Here is a 21,469-nt window from a genome sequence, read left to right as displayed (position 1 = left end):
ATATACCTGTGGTGTCCCTCAAGGTTCCGTTTTGGGACCAGTGCTTTTTTCATTATATATGCTTCCTCTTGGTTCTATTTTTAAGAAATATAGTATTTCATAGCACTTTTTGTGCTGATGACACATTTGCCTATAAATTATACTGCCTATAAATGATTATTGTAATTCTTTGTACCTGTCTTCACAGTCTTCGGACAAGAAAGACTGGATTATTGCAATTAATGGCAAAATGAATGTTTGGAAATGTAAACAGATATTTCCTACACACGACAGCAACAGAATGAAATAACTGACTTAAAACCATTTGTTAGCTGCTGAAAATACTAGTGTTCTAATCATTTTGGCCACCACTGTAAATGTTTCACACATATGAATGATCAAATCAAGGGTTGCTTGACCTGTCGCTTGCTCGGCTGCAGTTTAACCTGTTTAGACATTAACCGTATGGGTTAACTCGTGCACTGGTTAGCAGGTTCACCCGTCTTGCATGCTCTGATCATAATAAACTATTTTAATTTCACACTCTTTCCTTCAAAAACAATCAGCATAGCTTCTGCATGTGATGAGTGATTCACAGAGAACCACTGAGTGACGACTGATAATGATATCAGGCTGTAACTCCTCACAGCGGTGTTTGTGTGTGACATGCGGAAGAACGTCTCTAAACCGTCACGTCCAAACCCTGCAGTCTTTCAGCCGCTGTCAGCGCAGGACTGAAGCATCCTAAAGCATGACTGCACTTATTTTGTCAAAGCTGACAGAAAAGCACATCATGAGGAGCAGCACGACTGATGCTCAATGAGAAAGAAAAACAAGCCTCAAACGACTGTGAGATCCACTGAAAATCCCATCAGTGTGGAAAACAGTCCAGTCCAGTTCACAGCTGACTCCGGACCAGACCCACCCACCCAGAGAGAGACCGCCTGATTGACAGGTGAAGTGACCAATCATTGTGATTTATAAAAAAAACTAATTCAAATACAGTGAATGACTGATTTGAGAAGAAAGAAGAAAATCAGAACTAGAATTTGGTGTAGAAATTACTTTCATTCAGAAATTGCAAGCAAATTTCACAATTACAAATTGCAATTTCGACAAGTTGAAAAACTGAAATAGTATTTTCTTGTAAAATGTACTCCAAAAATCTTTGAAACCTCACAACTTAAAAAAAAAATGTGTAGCTAAATGTAAAAACCCTAACCTAAAAAAAAATGACATAAAATAAACATTAACTAAACAAAATGTTTTAAAAACGTATTTCTTTATTATAACTTATTATAACAGTTATTTACAATGCCAATGCAACATTTCTAATTTTTATGGTAGAAACCATTTTTATTTAAATTTTACTGAAATACTAGCAAATTTCTGAAATTGCTGGTTAATTTCACACCCAATGATAAAGAATTGGCAAATAACACATTGAATTAGACATGAAATTTTGAAGTTGAAAAACTGAAATAGTATTTTCTTGTAAAATGTACTCCAAAAATCTTTGAAACCTCACAACTTAAAAAAAAAAAAAATGTGTAGCTAATTGTAAAAACCTAATATAAAAAATTAATTACATAAAATAAACATTAACTAAACAAAATGTTTTAAAAACTTATTTCTTTATTATAACTTATTATAACACTTATTTACAATGCCAATGCAACATTTCTAATTTTTATTTAGTTTAACCAGAAGTACTAAAATAACAAAAAAACGAAATAAACAAAATAACTAAATAAAATAACTGCAGAAACAAAAATTTCCGAAAATTTAAAACTGATAAAAAAAGGACAAAAACATAATGAAATTACTAATACTTTAAAATTTCAAGGAAATATATATATTTCCAAGGGAATATATATATATATATACACACATATACGTGTATATGTAACTCCAAATGAATACTTTGTTCATGAAATCTATGAAACGGTGTAAGGTATATAAGGTGTGATTTGCAGTTCTGTATAAAGGTCATAAGAAATGTTAAGTAACTGTTGTTTTTGCATCATTTATGTAGATTACATTTTAGTAGTGGAAGTGACACTTTTCATCCAATCAGAGTGAGCTAATATAGACAGGTGTCCCACCCCCTCCAATGCAAATTAATTATTTGTTTTGACATTATGTTTTAATTTTCCAGTTTTTTATTTAAATTATCATTAAACCCGTATATGATTTATTATTTTTTAATTTTATTAGCCTATAAGCCTCAGAGTTAAGCAAAGTTAGTAAGAGTCAAAAAAAAAAAAATGTGTAGCTAATTGTAAAAACCTAATATAAAAAATTAATTACATAAAATAAACATTAACTAAACAAAATGTTTTAAAAACTTATTTCTTTATTATAACTTATTATAACACTTATTTACAATGCCAATGCAACATTTCTAATTTTTATTTAGTTTAACCAGAAGTACTAAAATAACAAAAAAACGAAATAAACAAAATAACTAAATAAAATAACTGCAGAAACAAAAATTTCCGAAAATTTAAAACTGATAAAAAAAGGACAAAAACATAATGAAATTACTAATACTTTAAAATTTAAAGGAAATATATATATTTCCAAGGGAATATATATATATATATACACACATATACGTGTATATGTAACTCCAAATGAATACTTTGTTCATGAAATCTATGAAACGGTGTAAGGTATATAAGGTGTGATTTGCAGTTCTGTATAAAGGTCATAAGAAATGTTAATTAAGTAACTGTTGTTTTTGCATCATTTATGTAGATTAAATTTAGTAGTGGAAGTGACGTTTGTGCACTTAAAAAAAGCTGAAGCATCTCCACCACATCGCCTGATTGGAGAAGGCTCACCAAGAGACACTTTTCATCCAATCAGAGTGAGCTAATATAGACAGGTGTCCCACCCCCTCCAATGCAAATTAATTATTTGTTTTGACATTATGTTTTAATTTTCCAGTTTTTTATTTAAATTATCATTAAACCCGTATATGATTTATTATTTTTTAATTTTATTAGCCTATAAGCCTCAGAGTTAAGCAAAGTTAGTAAGAGTCTCACACAGGTGCAACACGCAGAGTAGGTTTGTTTTGTGTGAAAACATGACTGAAGGCACTGCTGAGAGAAATTATATGAAATCATGTATGATTGAATTAATTGTATGAATGCATAACAGGGAACCAACTGTCTTCAGAAAAGATTCTAAGGCATTTGCTTTTCATCTTCCCAGTGTGTAATGTGTAATAAAGCAGTGTTTATAAATGCAGTGCTGCTTTGTTTAGGGAAACAGCTCTATTTCTGCTGTTCTTTAAGCGCCACCTGCTGTCAGACAGTGGAATTACATTCTCATTCAGCCTGTCTGCCGTTTTGTTCAAACCAATGCGAAAATCTGAACAAATGTTTGTTGTAAATCTTAACCGGTCGATGAAAAATAGGCTACCTGTTATCCGAAGTGTTGAGATTTTTAGAATGCATATTAGCTTATGCAGAACTGCTTATGGAGCAGATAAAATAATTGATCATTCTGACTCATCCTTATGAAATGTGAGGTCTATAATTTTTTTGGTCAACATTTTACATGTATGTAAACATGTAGTACATGTCAGTAGATATGTTATGTGTTATGATGTTAACATGTTATGAATACTTTTTGTTAGTTTAAAATCTTGCCACCTTTTTAATGCTTTTTATTTTAATGTTTATACGAAGAAAAAGTGCATAGTGCCGCTAATTTTATTCGTTGGTTTTTGACATAAAAGTTTTTAATGTTTTAACAATACCATGAATGACAGTTTAAATTGATATTTAAGAAATGTAAGAATTGTATAAGATGGCTAGCTCTCAGTCACTTTCGAATGAAATTTGGAAATATGAGACCCCCGGTCTAAACCTTATTTGGTTATGTAATATTGGTATATGTAAAATTATGTATAATTATTGCGTAATTGTGTAATAGGACAAAAGTAGAAAATTTTTGATGATGATAAATAATATAACCCTGTGCATTATGTAGAGTTGCCCCCTAATAGTCGACTAACTGTCAGTCGACGAGAAGAGGCTTGGTTGACCAAAATTGTATTAGTCGCTTAGTCGCAGAAAAAAAAAACTTTATTTCCACAGGAAGCGGTGATTAAATCTAGTGGCGCTCAATCTAATGTTAACCTAGAAAAATGTGTGCTATTCAAGTGTCTGTGCGGAGTGTGGAAGCTGAAACGTAGCACTCTTAAAATAAATTTTTGGTCATACAGATAAGAGTAATACTGTACATCTTTCGAATCTGTAAAGACTCTACGTTTATTTGTGTGCACTCACAATAACAACAAAACATTGCGCTTTTATAAAATAATGAAAGCAAACAGGATGCGCTTTCTGCCGTCTCGGTCTCTGTGAACTTGAGCGCGAAACTCCGAAACTCTGTGCATGTTTGCCTTACAGACGAAAAATATATCTATAGAGAGCAAAATATCTACTTTCAAATGAACCAATTCAAACGGAAAACAAATATTCTCAGATTATGTAATCCGTATGAAACATACATACAGGCGCAGCCAATACTGCGGAGATGACGAGTCAGTGTCGCCGACTTGAGCCGAAAAAACAGAAAACACTAGTTTATCAATAAATTATTAAAATATGAATGCAGCCTCCTCGCTGTTTTACCCTGACACGTTCATAATCTTTAGACTACTTCTGCTGGTGTGCTGCGGCACGCTTTATGTGTCTGCTTATTAGGCTATGTAGGCAATTAAAGGCTCATCATTATGATTGAAATGGTTTATTAATAAACGTGCGATTAGTCGACTAATGCTTAAAATTAAATGCATAAATTGGTTTTTCTACTGTACAAACTGTATTTTCTATCCCCTTACCCGAAACCTACCCTTCACACACAACTGCAGGCATTTTTAGATTCTCAGAAAACTTCATTCTGTGTGATTTACAAGCTTGTTGCCTCATAGGGACCCCCCCCCCCCAAAAAAAAATGTCCCCACTCGGTCAAACATTTTGTGGTATTACTATACATGTGGGGACATTTGTGGACACTATAAACCCATCCATGGGGACATTTCCCATACCGTAGTGAAAACCAGCACACACACACACCTGAACCTGGATTATGATGCTGAGATCTGATGGAGCTGAACCATTTCTATCATATCTGTGGAAATGAGACCCATCAAACCTCAATCATCTAGAAATGACCACAATATCCAGAGAACACACAGATCTGTCCGACACACGTCTGCGGCTAATAAATAACCCGTCCGCTCTCATCAAGAGTTCAATCAACACAGAGATGAATCTGTTCCAGTTCATCCTGCTGTCGTAATGTTAAAGTAAAGCAGAGATGCTGAGTTCAACTGATCTGCTCGTTATCAGTCCAGTTCCTTGTTAGAGCCAGCGTCATAACGAAGCAGACACAAACACGCTTCTGTATCCTCGGCCTGCTTCCGTTCGCCAGCACCGGCTTATTGTGTCTGTCAGTGGAGCGCCCATGAATAATTCAGCTTCGGCAAATCCATTTACATGAAACACAGCCTCCGTGTTTCCGTGTCAAACACCGCTCCTGATGGGAGGAGATGGTAGACGCTCTGGGATAGGTCATACTAGCTGCTTGACCGGTTAATGACCAGACAGAAACCAGTTACCATTAGGGTTGGGAATTGAAAATCAATTGCAATTCCAGAATCGGAAACTTAAGGTCAGGAATCGGATACTCGTTGTAAAATTAAAAATTCTATTCCGCCTGTCAATTCCAGTGTGCACATCTTTTGTTTAGGTGGTGAAAAGGGGCTGTTAAAAATGTATTTGTCTTTGATTCATTCATTCAAGAGATTCATTTAAAAACACTGATTCGTCCAGTAATGAAACAAGTGAATCTTGAGTGAGTCTTTGAATCATTCCATTCATAAATTCCATGAAATTTTGTTTACTTGTCTAATATTTTTTTCTTCAGAATTGTTAGAAAACTACAACATTAATAAAAAAAAAAAGACTCAATTTATTCAGAATCATGCAGCTCTATTGTGCACACAAGCAGCTCTTACTCGAGTCCAGTTTTTATGAAGCCGGCTGATTTTTGTTCGTGTGATTCAGCAGCAATTAAATGTTTTGCAAAAAGAGACACAGAATGAATATATTTGATATCTAAATGTTTCTTTTTTTAACCACATTGGAATCAAAACTGGGAATCAAATAGAATCGGAATCAATGAGCAGAATCGGAATCGCAATTGGAATTGATCAAATTCAAACAATACCCAACCCTAGTTACCATGTTCCAAAGAGTCCACAGTTTGCATCTTAATCAGCAATTGCTAGCATTAAGCATTGGACACAGTCACAGTCAGCTGTGTTTCTGGAGGACTGACAGGAATATGGAACTGCAAATATATCTAGGCTTTTACAAACATCCAGAAACAGAAGCGTTGGTCTTTAATCCTCGTCTGAGGAAGGAAAGAAAGCCAGCGGTTCCCTCCGGCAAACGAAGCACTGTTAACACTGCAGTGACCTGAACAAACAGAATCACAAACCCAGCTGTGAGCGTGAACCAAATCAGACACAGGAAACTTAACTGGAACCACAGGAAGAGGAATTTAATGAGCTACAATTCAAAGAACTGTACAGGTGATGCATTCTGGGAAATAAACAAATATTCATGCAGGCTGTGGCTAAAACACTGTAGAAATGACTTCTCTAAGTTGTAAATAAAGCAAAGGTCACATTTTACAAGAAAATACAGTTTCAAAATTTCCAATTTAATTCAACGTGTTACTTTTCGTTTCTAAGTGATTAATTGTGAAATTTCCTAGCAGTGCAGAGGACAGAGAACAGTGTAGGTTAAAGTATTAAATATGACTGAATATACTAAATACAACTAAATTAATATCTATAGGCATGCATTTTATAATCTAAACTTCAAAAATTATTTTTATAGTGCATTATACATATCATACAGTATATAACATCATTGATGTACTATTACAGTTTTTGTAAATATTTTAAATTAGTTTTCATTTTGATATTTTTTGTTTAATATGCATTTTATTGTTATTCATTTTAATTTTAAATTTTTTTAAAATTATTTTTTACATTAAAATTTTTAGTAATTTTCTGTGTTTTGTCATTTTTATTAGTTTTTTTTGTCAACATAGATTTTATGAATTTTTAGTTGTAGTACACTTACTTTTAGTTATTTTAGAACTTCAACTTGAAATTAAATGTAACCATTTGAAACATTTATCCATTGCCTATAAACCTAAAAATGGCTTTTTAACCTTTCAAAGAAGGCTTTGTGAAATCACAGAGAGAAAAAAAATACATTCAAAATCCAATTGCAATTCTGCATCATTTCAAATTCAACTCAAACTCTGAAGATGAGGCACAGTCCAGCTGATTTAATTGCTTAAATCAAACGTTTAATCATCATAAAACATGCATTTTGGAGTTTTTGTGCTCTGTAATTTCAGAAAGATATATTGACCGTGTTTTATGGTCTTGAATGACTGAACAGACACACACACATCAGTCTTGCTTTCACATCTATTAAAAAACACGAAACATAACCGCTCTGAATTCACCGCAATATAAATTCAAACAGCACTGGTTACCGCATTAGACACACTCAGACGGGAAAAAGAAGCAGCGTTAAAGCAAAGCCTGACGTATTTCTACTGATAACAGAATTCCACAAAGCGCTGGTAATGGAGGAGTGAAGCAGCTGTAGATGTGAACATCTCAAACACACAACAATAAATGTGCAAATGAGACATTTCAGCACAAAAGGCATCTTGTAGTGAAGCGCAGGGCTGTGTGGGGTTCCTGTAGCTGCACTCAAGCCTGTTTAAATACAAATAAGCAATCGCAGCTTTTCTATTATTGCACATGAATTATTGAGCAACACGACCGGCGTGTTTATAGCTACGACTGCTGCGGCATGAGAGAGAGACACAGACAGATCGAGGGGAAGAGAACAGAGCGGCTGATTTCATCCCGTCACTCAGACAGCAGCATTTGCATTCCTAAAGATGTCCCATGATTCCCGGCGGAGCCGCCCATCAGCCTCGGCTGACACGTCCTGAGAGAAAACACTCACACACCCAACAAAAGAGCAGACGCTGCTGACAAACACCCGGAGCTTTTGTTTCTGTGAGATTTAACACCGATCTCCAGACCCATGTGTTGGTCAATCCAGTGTTGGACACAAGCACAATTACAAAAAAAAATCATTAAATTACAAGTACAAAAGCTTGTCTTGTAAATGAGGACATACCACACTCTTCTGTTGTTTATATGAAGTGTAATAGACTAAAACAACAACAAATAAAAACTAAAAACTAAATTAAAAAAACTAATAAAATTGACAAAAACACACAGCAAATTACTAAAACTTTAAACAGAAATATTATAATATACTGTATATGTGTGTGTGTATGTGTGTGTGTGTGTGTGTGCGTGCGTGCGTGCGTGTGTGTGTGTGTGTGTCACAGAATAAGATGAATATTTCATGTATCTGATCCAGTAAATCCGTCCAGATGATAGAATAATCATAAATATATGAAACAGTTTGTGTTGATTCGTGTGTCTTATTAAAGTGACTATGATAATGAATTCACAGACTGTTAATTACACAGATGAGATTAAAGGATAGAAACACTCTCTTGCAGAGAGACACGCTGTGTTCCAAACACTAGTGAGCCACCTACATAGAAGCATTCCGAGGGAGCATCACTGAAATAAAGCATAATGATTCACAGCACAGAGAACGATGAGTGAAAGAGGCATTTTAAACAAATATAACCTAATGCACTGAATCAGTGCTTCCCTGAGCCACAGACTGTTAATTACACAGATGAGATTAAAGGATAGAAACACTCTCTTGCAGAGAGACACGCTGTGTTCCAAACACTAGTGAGCCACCTACATAGAAGCATTCCGAGGGAGCATCACTGAAATAAAGCATAATGATTCACAGCACAGAGAACGATGAGTGAAAGAGGCATTTTAAACAAATATATCCTAATGCACTGAATCAGTGCTTCCCTGAGCTGAATTCATCTGCTCTTTTAGTGTTAAACCAGAATCAGCGTCAGAATTATAATGGTACTGGAAGTGACGCCTACTTAGGGAGCTCACTAGGGTTTGGAACAGAGGCTAGGGGGTTAAAAGGTTAAAAACATAATGATTATTCAGTAATATTAACAATTTAACTGCACGGACACTATCAGATGAGAACAAAACTAGAACTGAATTGATCTGAATAATGACTCTATTTTCTTCTGTAGAGCTGCTTTAAAGCTGAATTTGAATTTGTTTAATAATTTATTAATTTTTCCACATTAATACTGTTATTTTCCTGTTTTGAGAATCTGTACTGTATAGAGCGCTATAGATTAACTGAGTCATTCTCCATCTGAGTGTTTCATGTGTTTAAGTCTCAGTCTTGCTGCACTGCTGTCCGACTCAAACCCCGGCCTGGATCTGTGTGAGTGTGTGGATTGGGATTTTACTGACAGCTCTGCGAATCACTCACGTCTTCATCTCATCACAAATCATAGATACAAACACCAATGATAAAGAAACATCTGATCGTTGGTAAACACACATTCATTTAAAGGCTTCAAACCTTTTTTATCAGAACTGTTTAGAAACCTGACTCTGTCAGTGCTATCATTGAGATGCTACTGTAGTTTATATTTTTCATTCCAATTTTAAATAAAGGTTTAGTAATTTTGTTTGCCTTAGGCTTTTTTGTTTTATTAATATTTTTTGTCTTATTTTTAGTTATTTTAGTACATCACGTTAAACAACATGAATTATTGTTGCCTTGCAAGTGGCAAGTTTTTTTTAATATAAATATTATAATTTTTAGTTATTTTTAGTGTTTATTTTATTTCAAGTAACAAGTTTTAATGGTTTTAATTTTAGTTTGAGTTTGAGTTTTAGCTAAAGCTTTAGTAATATTCTTATTGTCATTTTTGCATACATCTCAGTTAATGTTTATTTTATTTCAGATAAGATGTAATGGTTTTAATCGATTTAATGGTTCAGTTTTAGTTAACTTTAATAACCCTGGCCTGGATGTAATGAGACTCATCCTCATCTCAGAGTGTATCCTCTGGTCTCATCGGTGTCTCAGAGCATCTCATCATTGTCTCACATTGTCTCCTCTTTTCTCACTCTCGTCTCACAGCATCTCCTCTGGTCTCACCCTCGTCCCACAGTGTCTCCTCTGGTCTCATCCTCGTCTCACAGTGTCTCATCAGGTCTCAGAGCATCTCCTCTGGTCTCATCAGTGTCTCCTCTGGTCTCATCCTCGTCTCACAGTGTCTCATCAGTTCTCAGAGCATCTCCTCTGGTCTCATCAGTGTCTCCTCTGGTGTCATCCTCGTCTCACAGTGTCTCCTCTGGACTCCTCATCATCTCACAGCGTCTCCTCTGGTCTCATCCTCATCTCAGAGTGTCTCCTCTGGTCACAGAGCGTCTCTTCTGGTCTCTTCAGTGCCTCCTCTGGTGTCATCCTCGTCTCACAGTTTCTCCTCTGGACTCATCCTAGTCTCAGAGTGTCTCCTCTGGTGTCATCCTCATGTCAGAGTGTCTCCTCTGGTCGCATCCTCGTCTCACAGCATCTCCTCTGGTCTCATCCTCGTCTCACAGCATCTCCTCTGGTATCATCCTAGTCTCACAGCGTCTCCTCTTGTGTCAACCTTGTCTCACAGTGTCTCCTCTGGTCCCATTCTCATCTCAGAGCGTCTCCTCTGGTCTCACCCTTGTCTCAAATCATCTTCTCTGGTCTCATTTTCATCTCAGAGCGTCTCCTCTGGTCTCACCCTCGTCTCACAGCGTCTCCTCTGGTCTGAACCTCGTGTCAGAGTGTCTCCTCTGGTCTCACCCTCGTCTCACAGCGTCTCCTCTGGTCTCACCCTCATCTCAGAGCGTCTCCTCTGGTCTCACCCTTGTCTCAAATCATCTTCTCTGGTCTCATTTTCATCTCAGATTGTCTCCTCTGGTCTCACCCTCATCTCAGAGCGTCTCTTCTGCTCTCACCCTCGTCTCACAGCGTCTCCTCTCGTCTCACCCTTGTCTCAGATCACCTCCTCTGGTCTCATCCTTGTCTCATTTATCTGGGATGGATTGAGTTTACACTCAGGCTCCATAGAGAGCAGCTTTTGTGTGTCTGTCAGGACAGCTATTGAATTTAATAGAGTGTGTGATCCTTAACTCTATAGTGCTTTTGTTAAGTGCTGACAGCATTAATGAGACTGCGAGCGTCTCTCTACTGGCATTATGGGACGTCTGAACACCAGGCTCTCATAAACCCTGTTAAAAATCACAGCTCCGCTCGTGCTGTAGTCGTGCCATGGCAACTGCTGTTTCTGCGCAGTGAATGCAGGCGCCGTCTGCGATGTTTACCGCAGGGATCCGTGATTAAAACAGTAGGAACCGCAGAGGAACCGCAGAGCTTTACTCTCATTCTTGCTTAATTAAAACCTTCGCTTGAGTTTCAAACTGCCGCTAATAGTTTTTTGATTGACATGACATTGTGATTCAGGTATTTTTAATCTTCTCACATTTCTGTGGGAGACATTTATCAACAGCAGATGGTTTTTGGCAGAAGTTGCATTTGCGGCAGACAGATTGATCCCAAACCTCCCACAAACACACACTAATGCTGTACGTGTGTGCGTATATCAGTGTGTTTCACAGCAGATGTTTGCAGTCACTTTAAAGGAAAGTTTGAGGTTCAACTTCACTTACTACAGTGACTGATGATCCCATGCAACTATATGCAGCTAAGGGAAACTTTACATTTTTGAAAACTTCTATATTATCTATATTAGCAATATATTCTGGTATATTTTGAAATAAATTGGTCTCACCCTCATCTCAGAGCGTCTCTTCTGCTCTCACCCTCGTCTCACAGCGTCTCCTCTCGTCTCACCCTTGTCTCAGATCACCTCCTCTGGTCTCATCCTTGTCTCATTTATCTGGGATGGATTGAGTTTACACTCAGGCTCCATAGAGAGCAGCTTTTGTGTGTCTGTCAGGACAGCTATTGAATTTAATAGAGTGTGTGATCCTTAACTCTATAGTGCTTTTGTTAAGTGCTGACAGCATTAATGAGACTGCGAGCGTCTCTCTACTGGCATTATGGGACGTCTGAACACCAGGCTCTCATAAACCCTGTTAAAAATCACAGCTCCGCTCGTGCTGTAGTCGTGCCATGGCAACTGCTGTTTCTGCGCAGTGAATGCAGGCGCCGTCTGCGATGTTTACCGCAGGGATCCGTGATTAAAACAGTAGGAACCGCAGAGGAACCGCAGAGCTTTACTCTCATTCTTGCTTAATTAAAACCTTCGCTTGAGTTTCAAACTGCCGCTAATAGTTTTTTGATTGACATGACATTGTGATTCAGGTATTTTTAATCTTCTCACATTTCTGTGGGAGACATTTATCAACAGCAGATGGTTTTTGGCAGAAGTTGCATTTGCGGCAGACAGATTGATCCCAAACCTCCCACAAACACACACTAATGCTGTACGTGTGTGCGTATATCAGTGTGTTTCACAGCAGATGTTTGCAGTCACTTTAAAGGAAAGTTTGAGGTTCAACTTCACTTACTACAGTGACTGATGATCCCATGCAACTATATGCAGCTAAGGGAAACTTTACATTTTTGAAAACTTCTATATTATCTATATTAGCAATATATTCTGGTATATTTTGAAATAAATACTACCGTTCAAATGTTTGAGGTCGGTAACATTTTGTAATGTTTCTGAAAGAAGTCTCTTCTGCTCAACAAAGCTGCGTTTATTTGATCAAAAATACGGTCAAAGTGAAATATTATTAGAATGTAAAACAGCTGTTTTCTGTGTGAATATCTGTTAAACTGTAATTTATTTCTGTGATGCGCAGCTGTATTTTCAGCATCATTACTCCAGTCTTCAGTGTCACATGATCTTCAGAAATCATTCTAATATGCTGATTTGCTGCTCAAGAAACATTTCTGATTATTATCAATGTTGAAAACAGTTGTACTGTCCAATATTTATGTGGAAACCGTGAAATAGAAAGTTCAAACGAACAGCATTTATTTGAAATATAAATATTTTGAAACATTATAAATGTCTTTACTGCCACTTTTGATTCATTTAATGCATTCTAATTTTTAGAATTTCTACTGACAAGTGAAGTAACTAACATACAAATATCACATGTCTGCTCCCAAACCCTCAAAATCATGAAGAACATGATGAAAGTTCTCAGATGAAAGCCCTGCAGAAAGCGAGTGAATGAACGAAACCTCGTTACAGGCCCATAAACACATAAGCTGCAGGAAATCAGCATGTGACGCAGCGCTTAACTACCTCAGTGTGTGTGTGTGTGTGTTTGTGTTACTGAGCCGACATACACACACACACACACACACACACACACACACACTCTCTCTCTCTCTCTCTCTCTCTCACAAAGACATAAAGGAATAAATGTAAATGTAATAAACAGTAGTAACCAGTGTTGGGCGCATTACAAGTAACTAGTAAAGTAATGCATTAGTTTTTAATTTACAAGAAAATAACTGAGTTCCTTTTTCAAATAAGTAATGCAAGTTACTTTGTTTCCCATATATTGAATGACAGCTCTCGTGTTGCCATGTTGAGAGAAATCAGGAGTGAGTGCAGAGGCGTTGTGTGCGCTGTGTGAACATGCACAAAAATAGATTCAGTATTCCTCAAAATCAATAAAAACAGTGAAATGCAAACCTCAGGAATATGAGGTAAACATGCAATTAATTAAATATGTGAATTTACATTTCCTTCAGCCTGAGGCGTATTAATTTCACCTTTGGTGTCAAAGGGCTTTTACAATAGCTAAAAATAAAACTTTTTATATTAAAAACTATCAAGCAAGCCCAGCCCAGGTTTAAAAAGTAATGCGAAAGTAACGTAACACATTACTTTTCATAAAAAGTAACTAAGTCATGTAATTAGTTACCTTTTTAAGGAGTAATGCAGTATTGTAATGCATTACTTTTAACTTTCCCCAACCCTAGTGGTAATTGTGGTATTTTGGCAGAAACTTGGCTGACCAATGAAATTAGACTGGAGGCGGAGCTTCCTAATGCATCGGTGTATATAAGCAGAAAGCAGTCGTTCCGTATGACAGTCACGGCAGGTTCAGACAGAATCTCACTCATTTGAACCTCTCTCTCACTCACCCACACACACACACACACACACACACCCTCTCTCGCACACACACACACACACACACACCCTCTCTCTCTCTCTCTCTCTCACACACACACACACACACTGCGTGTGCAAGCGTGCAGATGAAGGACGCTCACAGGTCTCAGATCAGCATATGAGCGTGTCCAGTGTGTTGGATCTTACCGGGCTGCAGCAGGATGAGTTGAGCCATCGCCTGATTGTTTCCCGCCTCGTTCTCAGCGATACACTGATAGAAACCCTCGTCTGAGCGGAGCTTCCTAATGCATCGGTGTATATAAGCAGAAAGCAGTCGTTCCGTATGACAGTCACGGCAGGTTCAGACAGAATCTCACTCATTTGAACACCAGCAGAACATCATCTCTACATCACTGTCTCTCTTCAGATAAAGCCCTGGATCAGTGCTCTACACGCACAGCACGGCATTCTGGGAAATCTCTCAGAGATCACACAGATCCGGATCTCAAGACTAAACCTCACAAACGCACGTCCTCTGAAACAAATGCTTTCTCACTCACACACACACACACACACACTGTTTCCCGCCTCGTTCTCAGCGATACACTGATAGAAACCCTCGTCTGAGCGAACCAGACCCAGAATCTGGAGATGACCGCCCTCCTGCAGACCAGACACACATGACAATCATCAGACTTCAGGACCTTCTCACATGTGAGCTTAAATGGGCTCATGCACTTATGATATATTAGCACATTACAGAGAGATAGAGAAAAAACAACAACAAAAAAAATAACAATAAGTTTCTCGTAAGATATTTCAATATGAATAAAAGTAATACATTAAAATAAAAATGATATAATTAATCATACAAATAAATAAACATGAATGAATGAATGAATACATAAAAATTAATAATTAAAACAATTAAATAAAATAAATATGAATAATAAATACAAATAAATAAATAGATGATGATGATGATGAATGACTAAATTAATAAAAATAAATGAATAAATAAATGCATGAGAACCAGTGAATGAATAAGAAAGGAACAAACAAATAAATAAATAGGAATGAATGAATGAATTCTGCGTGTACTGTGTTAAGCTAACTGAGATTTGTTATAGCACTTGCATATTATTGCTCTTTTGTTGATTTTGATTGCTTCATTGTCCGCTTTGGATAAAAGCGTCTGCTAACGACTAAATGTAAATGTAAATTCTAATCCTAGTGATCTGAACCAAACAAACTTCCTCCAAACACTAGCTGTATTTCTCACCACGATCTGGAAGTAGTCGCTGGGAATGACGGCCTCTCCGTTCTTCACCCAGCGGACGGTGGGCTGCGGGTTTCCCGCCACGGCACACTCCATCTCGATGTCCGTGCTTTCATACGCATACGTGTTCGACGGGTAGCTGAGGAACTGAGGAGGCACTGAGAACAGAGAGAGAGAGACACCATAAACATCACAGGATCATCACATGCATCTGCATCAAACTCTAGAGGAATCTATTATGATCTGAGACTTTCATTCAATGTCTGATGCTTTGTTGTTTTCCTCATTTGTCTGTTAAATGAAGAAATGTAAATGTGCATGAAATATAATCTATATTAACTGCTGTATTCCTCAATTGTAAGTCACTTTTTATAAAAGCATGTTTTAGATAATAAAATAAAATAAAATGTTGTTGTATTCCTCATTTGTAAGTTGCTTTAGATAAAAGCATTTTCTGAAAATAAAATAAAATAAAATAAAATAAAATAAAATTAAATAAAATAAAATTAAATTAAATTAAATTAAAAATGAAATGAAATGAAATAAGGTAAAACAAAATAAAATAAAATAAGATAAAACAAAACAAAATAAACACTGTTGTATAATAAAATAAAATAAACTTTTTGTATCCCTCATTTGTAAGTTGCTTTAGATAAAAGCATTTTCTGAACAATAGAATAGAAATGAAATGAAATGAAATGGAATGAAATTGAATTGAATTAAATTGAATTGAATGGAATTGAATTGAATGGAAATGAATTGAATTGAATTGAATTGAAATTAAATTAAATGAAATTAAATGAAATTAAATGAAATAATATAAAAACTGTTGTATAATAAAATAAAAACTTCTTGTATACCTCATTTGTAAGTTGCTTTAGATAAACTGAAAATAATAAAATTAAATTAAATAAAAGTTTGTTGCATTTCTAATTTGTAAGTTGCCTTTGTAGAGTGCTTCAAATCGCTCACTTCTGAGGGTCCACTGCAGTGAGGAGGCTCCCTCAGAAGGCAGCAGACTATGTAGACCGCAGACAGCTGACTGTAGTGTTTATATGAGAGCTCGTGTGAGGAGAGGAGACTGACACAGCAGTCTGGAATATGAACATATCAGCAGCAGACAGAGGATCTGAACTCCTGCTTCACATAAATCAAACTCAGCCAATAAATCAACATAATCCGGTCAAATCTGCAGCCACAGCGGAGCAGCATAACCTGAGAGAGACCGACACAGATCCACACACATCATTAAAGTGTTAAACGAGCTGAGATGGTGCAGATGGACGTATGTCATGAATAAAGTCAAAGCACAGACTGGCTCATTTCAGCAGGAAAATGACGTATCGATCGGCCTCATCTCAATAACAGTCTGAACGCTCATCTTCAGACGGCCAGCATCGGCCTGATTGGAATGAGATGGGTTTGTGATGTTTGTCCACTTTAAAGAAGAGAAATGAGTGAGACGCTGCAGAAGAGCCAGAAACAAACCACAGCAGAACGAGACCATATGAGTTATTATTGAAAATTACCCAACATTAAAATATTCCTTTTCAAAATATCATGTTCATTTATATTCATTACACAATACTACACATATGCATTGAGCTCAGCTGAGTTAATATTTATTTTCAAAAATAATTTATTTTTAAAATATTGGTAATTACTGAAAATGACAAAAAAAAATGTTGCTTTGATCATTTAGATGCTTATGTGATTTATTGAGTAAAATAAATATTGAATTATTGATCATTATTCATTTATAATTAATTATAATATATAATTATATACATAATTATAATTATATATCATTCAAAATAAAACATTCACTTGAATAATAATAATAACAACAACAACAATTATTATTATTATTATTATTATTATTCATAATATTCAGTAAAATAAATATTGACAATTATTTACTTAAATTATAATGACTGAATTGTTGAAACAAATTCAATAAAGCTGCACTGATACTTTTGATTATCATATTAATATTTTAGAATTCTTGTGAGTGCTGTCTAATCATGGAGGTAATGAAGAAGTGTGTCGTCTACTAAGTGCACTCAGAAACCAGCAGCCGCTTCAACTGTTTATATTTGATAGTATGGTTACACAGAATGGTGAAACCCATAACTAGTTAAGATGCTTAACATGACTGGTTAAGGAACGAAACTATCCTTCAGTCTGAAAAACACAAACAAACGGATGCAGAGAGCCAGAGATCAGACGAATAAGATCAGACAGAGCGCCTCTGTGCTCCTCTGACAGACTCAGACAAACACAAACACAGACACACATGAGAATATTCCCTCTGAACTCAAACCACATGCACTCGTCTGAGAAACTATTTCAGTTCATTACACCTAACAAACCAGCTCCACCGGCACAGAAACTGAGTTTGAACCACAATAAAAAGTGTATCGATCGATTTGTATAAAAGTATTGTGACTATATATCACCTGATTCAGACTCCCCCCCTCCTAATTCTAAGGGGAAAAAATCAGAATGAGATAAAAAGTCATTATTTTTATTTATTTATTTATTTTATTTTTTTTCACGGTGAAACATTGCGAGAGGTAAAGTCAGAATTCCGGCAGGATTGCAAGATGCAAGCTCACAATTATGAGTTTAAACTGCAACTGTAAGGTATAAACCTGCAATTTTCAGGGAAAAAGCTCAGAATTATGAGCTTTAAATGTTACAATTACCTTGTTTGTTTTTATGCCATAGTTTTCACATAAACATGCACCACAACAGCATGTAAAAACAACTGAGCTCTTTTACATGTCAGTCAGTCTTTTCCTTTGTAATCACACTGCAAAAAAATTTTTTTACTCTCGTTTTCCAGTAAAATTATCTAAACTTCTGAATCGAAATCAAGATACTTGAGAAGCAAAATGACAGAAGATGAGGAGTCCTGTTTTCTGAAACCAAACGTGTCTTGATTTAAGAATCTTTCGGCATTTGCACTGGAAAACAAAGGATAATAACTATCAAATCTTAACTTAATTTAATTTTTAATTGTTCCAATTCTAAGAGAATAAGCGAGGCCACTGCATGGTTTGAAATTAAAAAACGTCTTAATGCTGGATTAGTTTCAGCTTTTGTCTTCTCCAGATGTTAACTGATGGACTGGAGTGCTGTGGATTACTTGTGGATTATTGTGATGTTTTTATCAGCTGTTTGGACTCTCATTCTGACGGCACCCATTCACTGCAGAGCATCCATTGCTGAGACACTGATGCAGTGCTACATTTCTACAAACCTGATGAAGAAACAAACTCATCCTGATCTCAGATGAACTGATGGTGAGCACATGTACAGCACATGTTAATTTTTGGGTCAGCTATTCCTTTAAGTAAATCACTGTTTATCTGCGCTGTATTGCACTAATTAAACCCAAACGATTTCCATTAAAGTGGGCATCTCCTCTATCACCGGCGGGTTTGAACTAACTCACCAATTACAATGGGTTAAAAACCACCAAACAGCAGTAATGATGCTCTCAACATACTCAATTACAGCATATAATGAAATCAAACACACTTCTGAAACATTATGAGACTCAGAGGAGCGGGAAGATGCTTCTTAAAGGGACAGTTCACACAGAAATCATCATGTCACTCAAACCTGTTTGACGTTTGTTCTGCGCGACTCAAAAGAGGATATTTTGAGAGTCTGAAAAACTATAATATGTTATTTTGTGTTCTTCAGATCAAAGCTGAATTAAATTGATCAAAAGTGACAGTAAAGACATTTTATATTTTGTTATTTTGAACTTTCTATTAATCAGAGAATTATTTAAAATTTATTTTTTTACGATTTTTACTGTATTTTTAGTGTGCATACATATAGGTAACTAAAATTAAAACTAAAACATCTTTGTTTGTTTTTAAATATAGTAAATGTTAACTGGAATAAATACATTTTTAAAAATATATGTATCTCTCAAAATGAGATTTTTATCATTTATCAGTTTAATTTGAACTAAATTAACCAAACTGAAATAAAAAAATAATAATTTAAAATAAATAAAAATAAAAAATAAATGCACACGGAATTTCTAAAATTGTAACTAAAATGAAAATTACAATGGAAAATATAAAAATAAAAACTATAACAATAATAATATATGTATCCAACTCCCTTCTATAAATGGAGCAGAGGCTGATGGGAAGCGTTTGACCTGATGGCTTCATGTCAGTGTGAAAGCGTCTGTCTATAGAGCGATTAATTCTCAACACACCTGAACGAACACAAACAACACGACCTGAACGACCTAATGGTGTCAAGTGATGAAAGGAGAGGATATTAGAATCAAAGAACAGCTCTGCTCTCACACACACGCACACACACACACACACTCACACACACAACATACACTACATACACTCTCTCTCTCTCTCTCTCACACACACACACACACACACACACACACACACACTACACTCTCTCTCACACACACACACACACACACTACACTTTCTCTCACACACACACACACACATACACACACTGTGTGTTTTGTGTATGTTAATGTGCTGTGGCACGTCTGAGTGTGAAGCATCTCTGTGAGCCTTGCAGATCAGAATTACATTAATATTAACAATAATATTGCAACAATATATACAAAAATTTTTTTAAAAATATATTATATTGTGTTAAACCTGTAATATTTCCATAAATGCTGTTGAAGGATCTGATCTACAGGTGTGTGTGTGTGATGTTCATCATAACATCATCTAAACACAGCATATCTTCAGTGTCTGTGATCATTTCTACTGTAATCTGTATCTACTGTAAACACTCCCAGCATCACGTGTGTGTGACTGAAGCTCTGATCCCAGCTGATAATAAACCTGCAGATGAAATGCAGGAGCGCTGTCTGACGGCGGGACCGATCCGCCGCTGGTTTGACTGGCTGTCGTGTGCTTTTGGATTCTCTGAATGAGCACAGCGTGAAGCTCATCAATGCTGACCTCGTCACAGATCATAATCTGACGGGAAAATCACTGCATGAGCATGAAAAACACACTAACATGATCAATATCAGCCGTACATGACCTGACACACACAACATCAGACCGCTCACGTGATCTCAGATCATTAACCGGACTATTAAAGAGGCTAATGAGAGTCGTTAGGATTGGAAATAACAAACATTCATTATCTGAAACACTTATTCTCATCCTGAATGCACTGCTGATTCCTTCACATGCTCCCTAGTTAGGCTGCACACTAGACTCCATAGTGTAGATGGCTCAGTAGAAACTGAAGCTGATTTCATTCAGTCATCATAATCATGTTGATTTACACTGAACGGGTCGTTTGTGTGGTTAATCTGGTTAAGCGGGTCAGGGTTTTGTTCCTGTAATCTCAATCCCGGTCCGTCAGAGTTTGCTAGAGTAGCTGGATTTCCCAAACCTTCGGTTAATCTCGTTTCACAGTAGTTTTGACACAATGAGCCAAATTTAGCAAAACGTGTGTAAGCAATAGGCAAAAACTGTAACAACCACAATCCCATTTCAACCACTAGAGTCAGTGTACACTTGCTAGTGCACACTAGAAATAACAACATGTGATATATTCAGTACTAATTAGTTTAGTCATCTAGGAGTATTAACCTGCACATTCACACAGTATAAGAGCCTCGGAAACACTGGAGTCTTGTGTTAAAGTTTTTTAACAAAGTCTCTTCTGCTCACCAAGGCTGCATTTATTTGATCAAAAATACAGTAAAAAAATTGCAAAATATTATTAGAATGTAAAACAGCTGTTTTCTATGTGAATATGTGTTAAACTGTAATGTATTTCTGTGATGCGCAGCTGTATTTTCAGCATCATTACTCCAGTCTTCAGTGTCACATGATCTTCAGAAATCATTCTAATATGCTGATTTGCTGCTCAAGAAACATTTCTGATTATTATCAATGTTGAAAACAGTTGTGCTGCACGATATTTTTCTGGAAACCGAGATGCAGTTTATCTTTCAGGATTCACAGATAAATAGAAAGTTCAAAAGAACAG

The 21,469-nt window shown here is 36.2% G+C and overlaps 1 protein-coding gene across 1 annotated transcript in view; it reads right to left on the bottom strand.

Moving 5' to 3' along the window:
- Positions 1 to 21,469, bottom strand: part of dcc (DCC netrin 1 receptor) — a 199,002-nt gene that overhangs the window by 91,767 nt on the left and 85,766 nt on the right. The window contains 3 exon segments of the mRNA XM_016524048.1: positions 14,371 to 14,461; positions 14,797 to 14,826; positions 15,446 to 15,600. Of these exon segments, the coding sequence (XP_016379534.1) occupies positions 14,371 to 14,461; positions 14,797 to 14,826; positions 15,446 to 15,600 (276 nt within the window).

This window comes from Sinocyclocheilus rhinocerous, unplaced genomic scaffold (genome assembly GCF_001515625.1).
Source record: "Sinocyclocheilus rhinocerous isolate Xijiao unplaced genomic scaffold, SAMN03320098_v1.1 scaffold991, whole genome shotgun sequence".
Classification (NCBI taxonomy): domain Eukaryota; kingdom Metazoa; phylum Chordata; class Actinopteri; order Cypriniformes; family Cyprinidae; genus Sinocyclocheilus; species Sinocyclocheilus rhinocerous.
The sequence above is the reverse complement of the archived record's forward strand: the minus strand, read 5'-3'. Positions and strand labels throughout refer to the sequence as shown.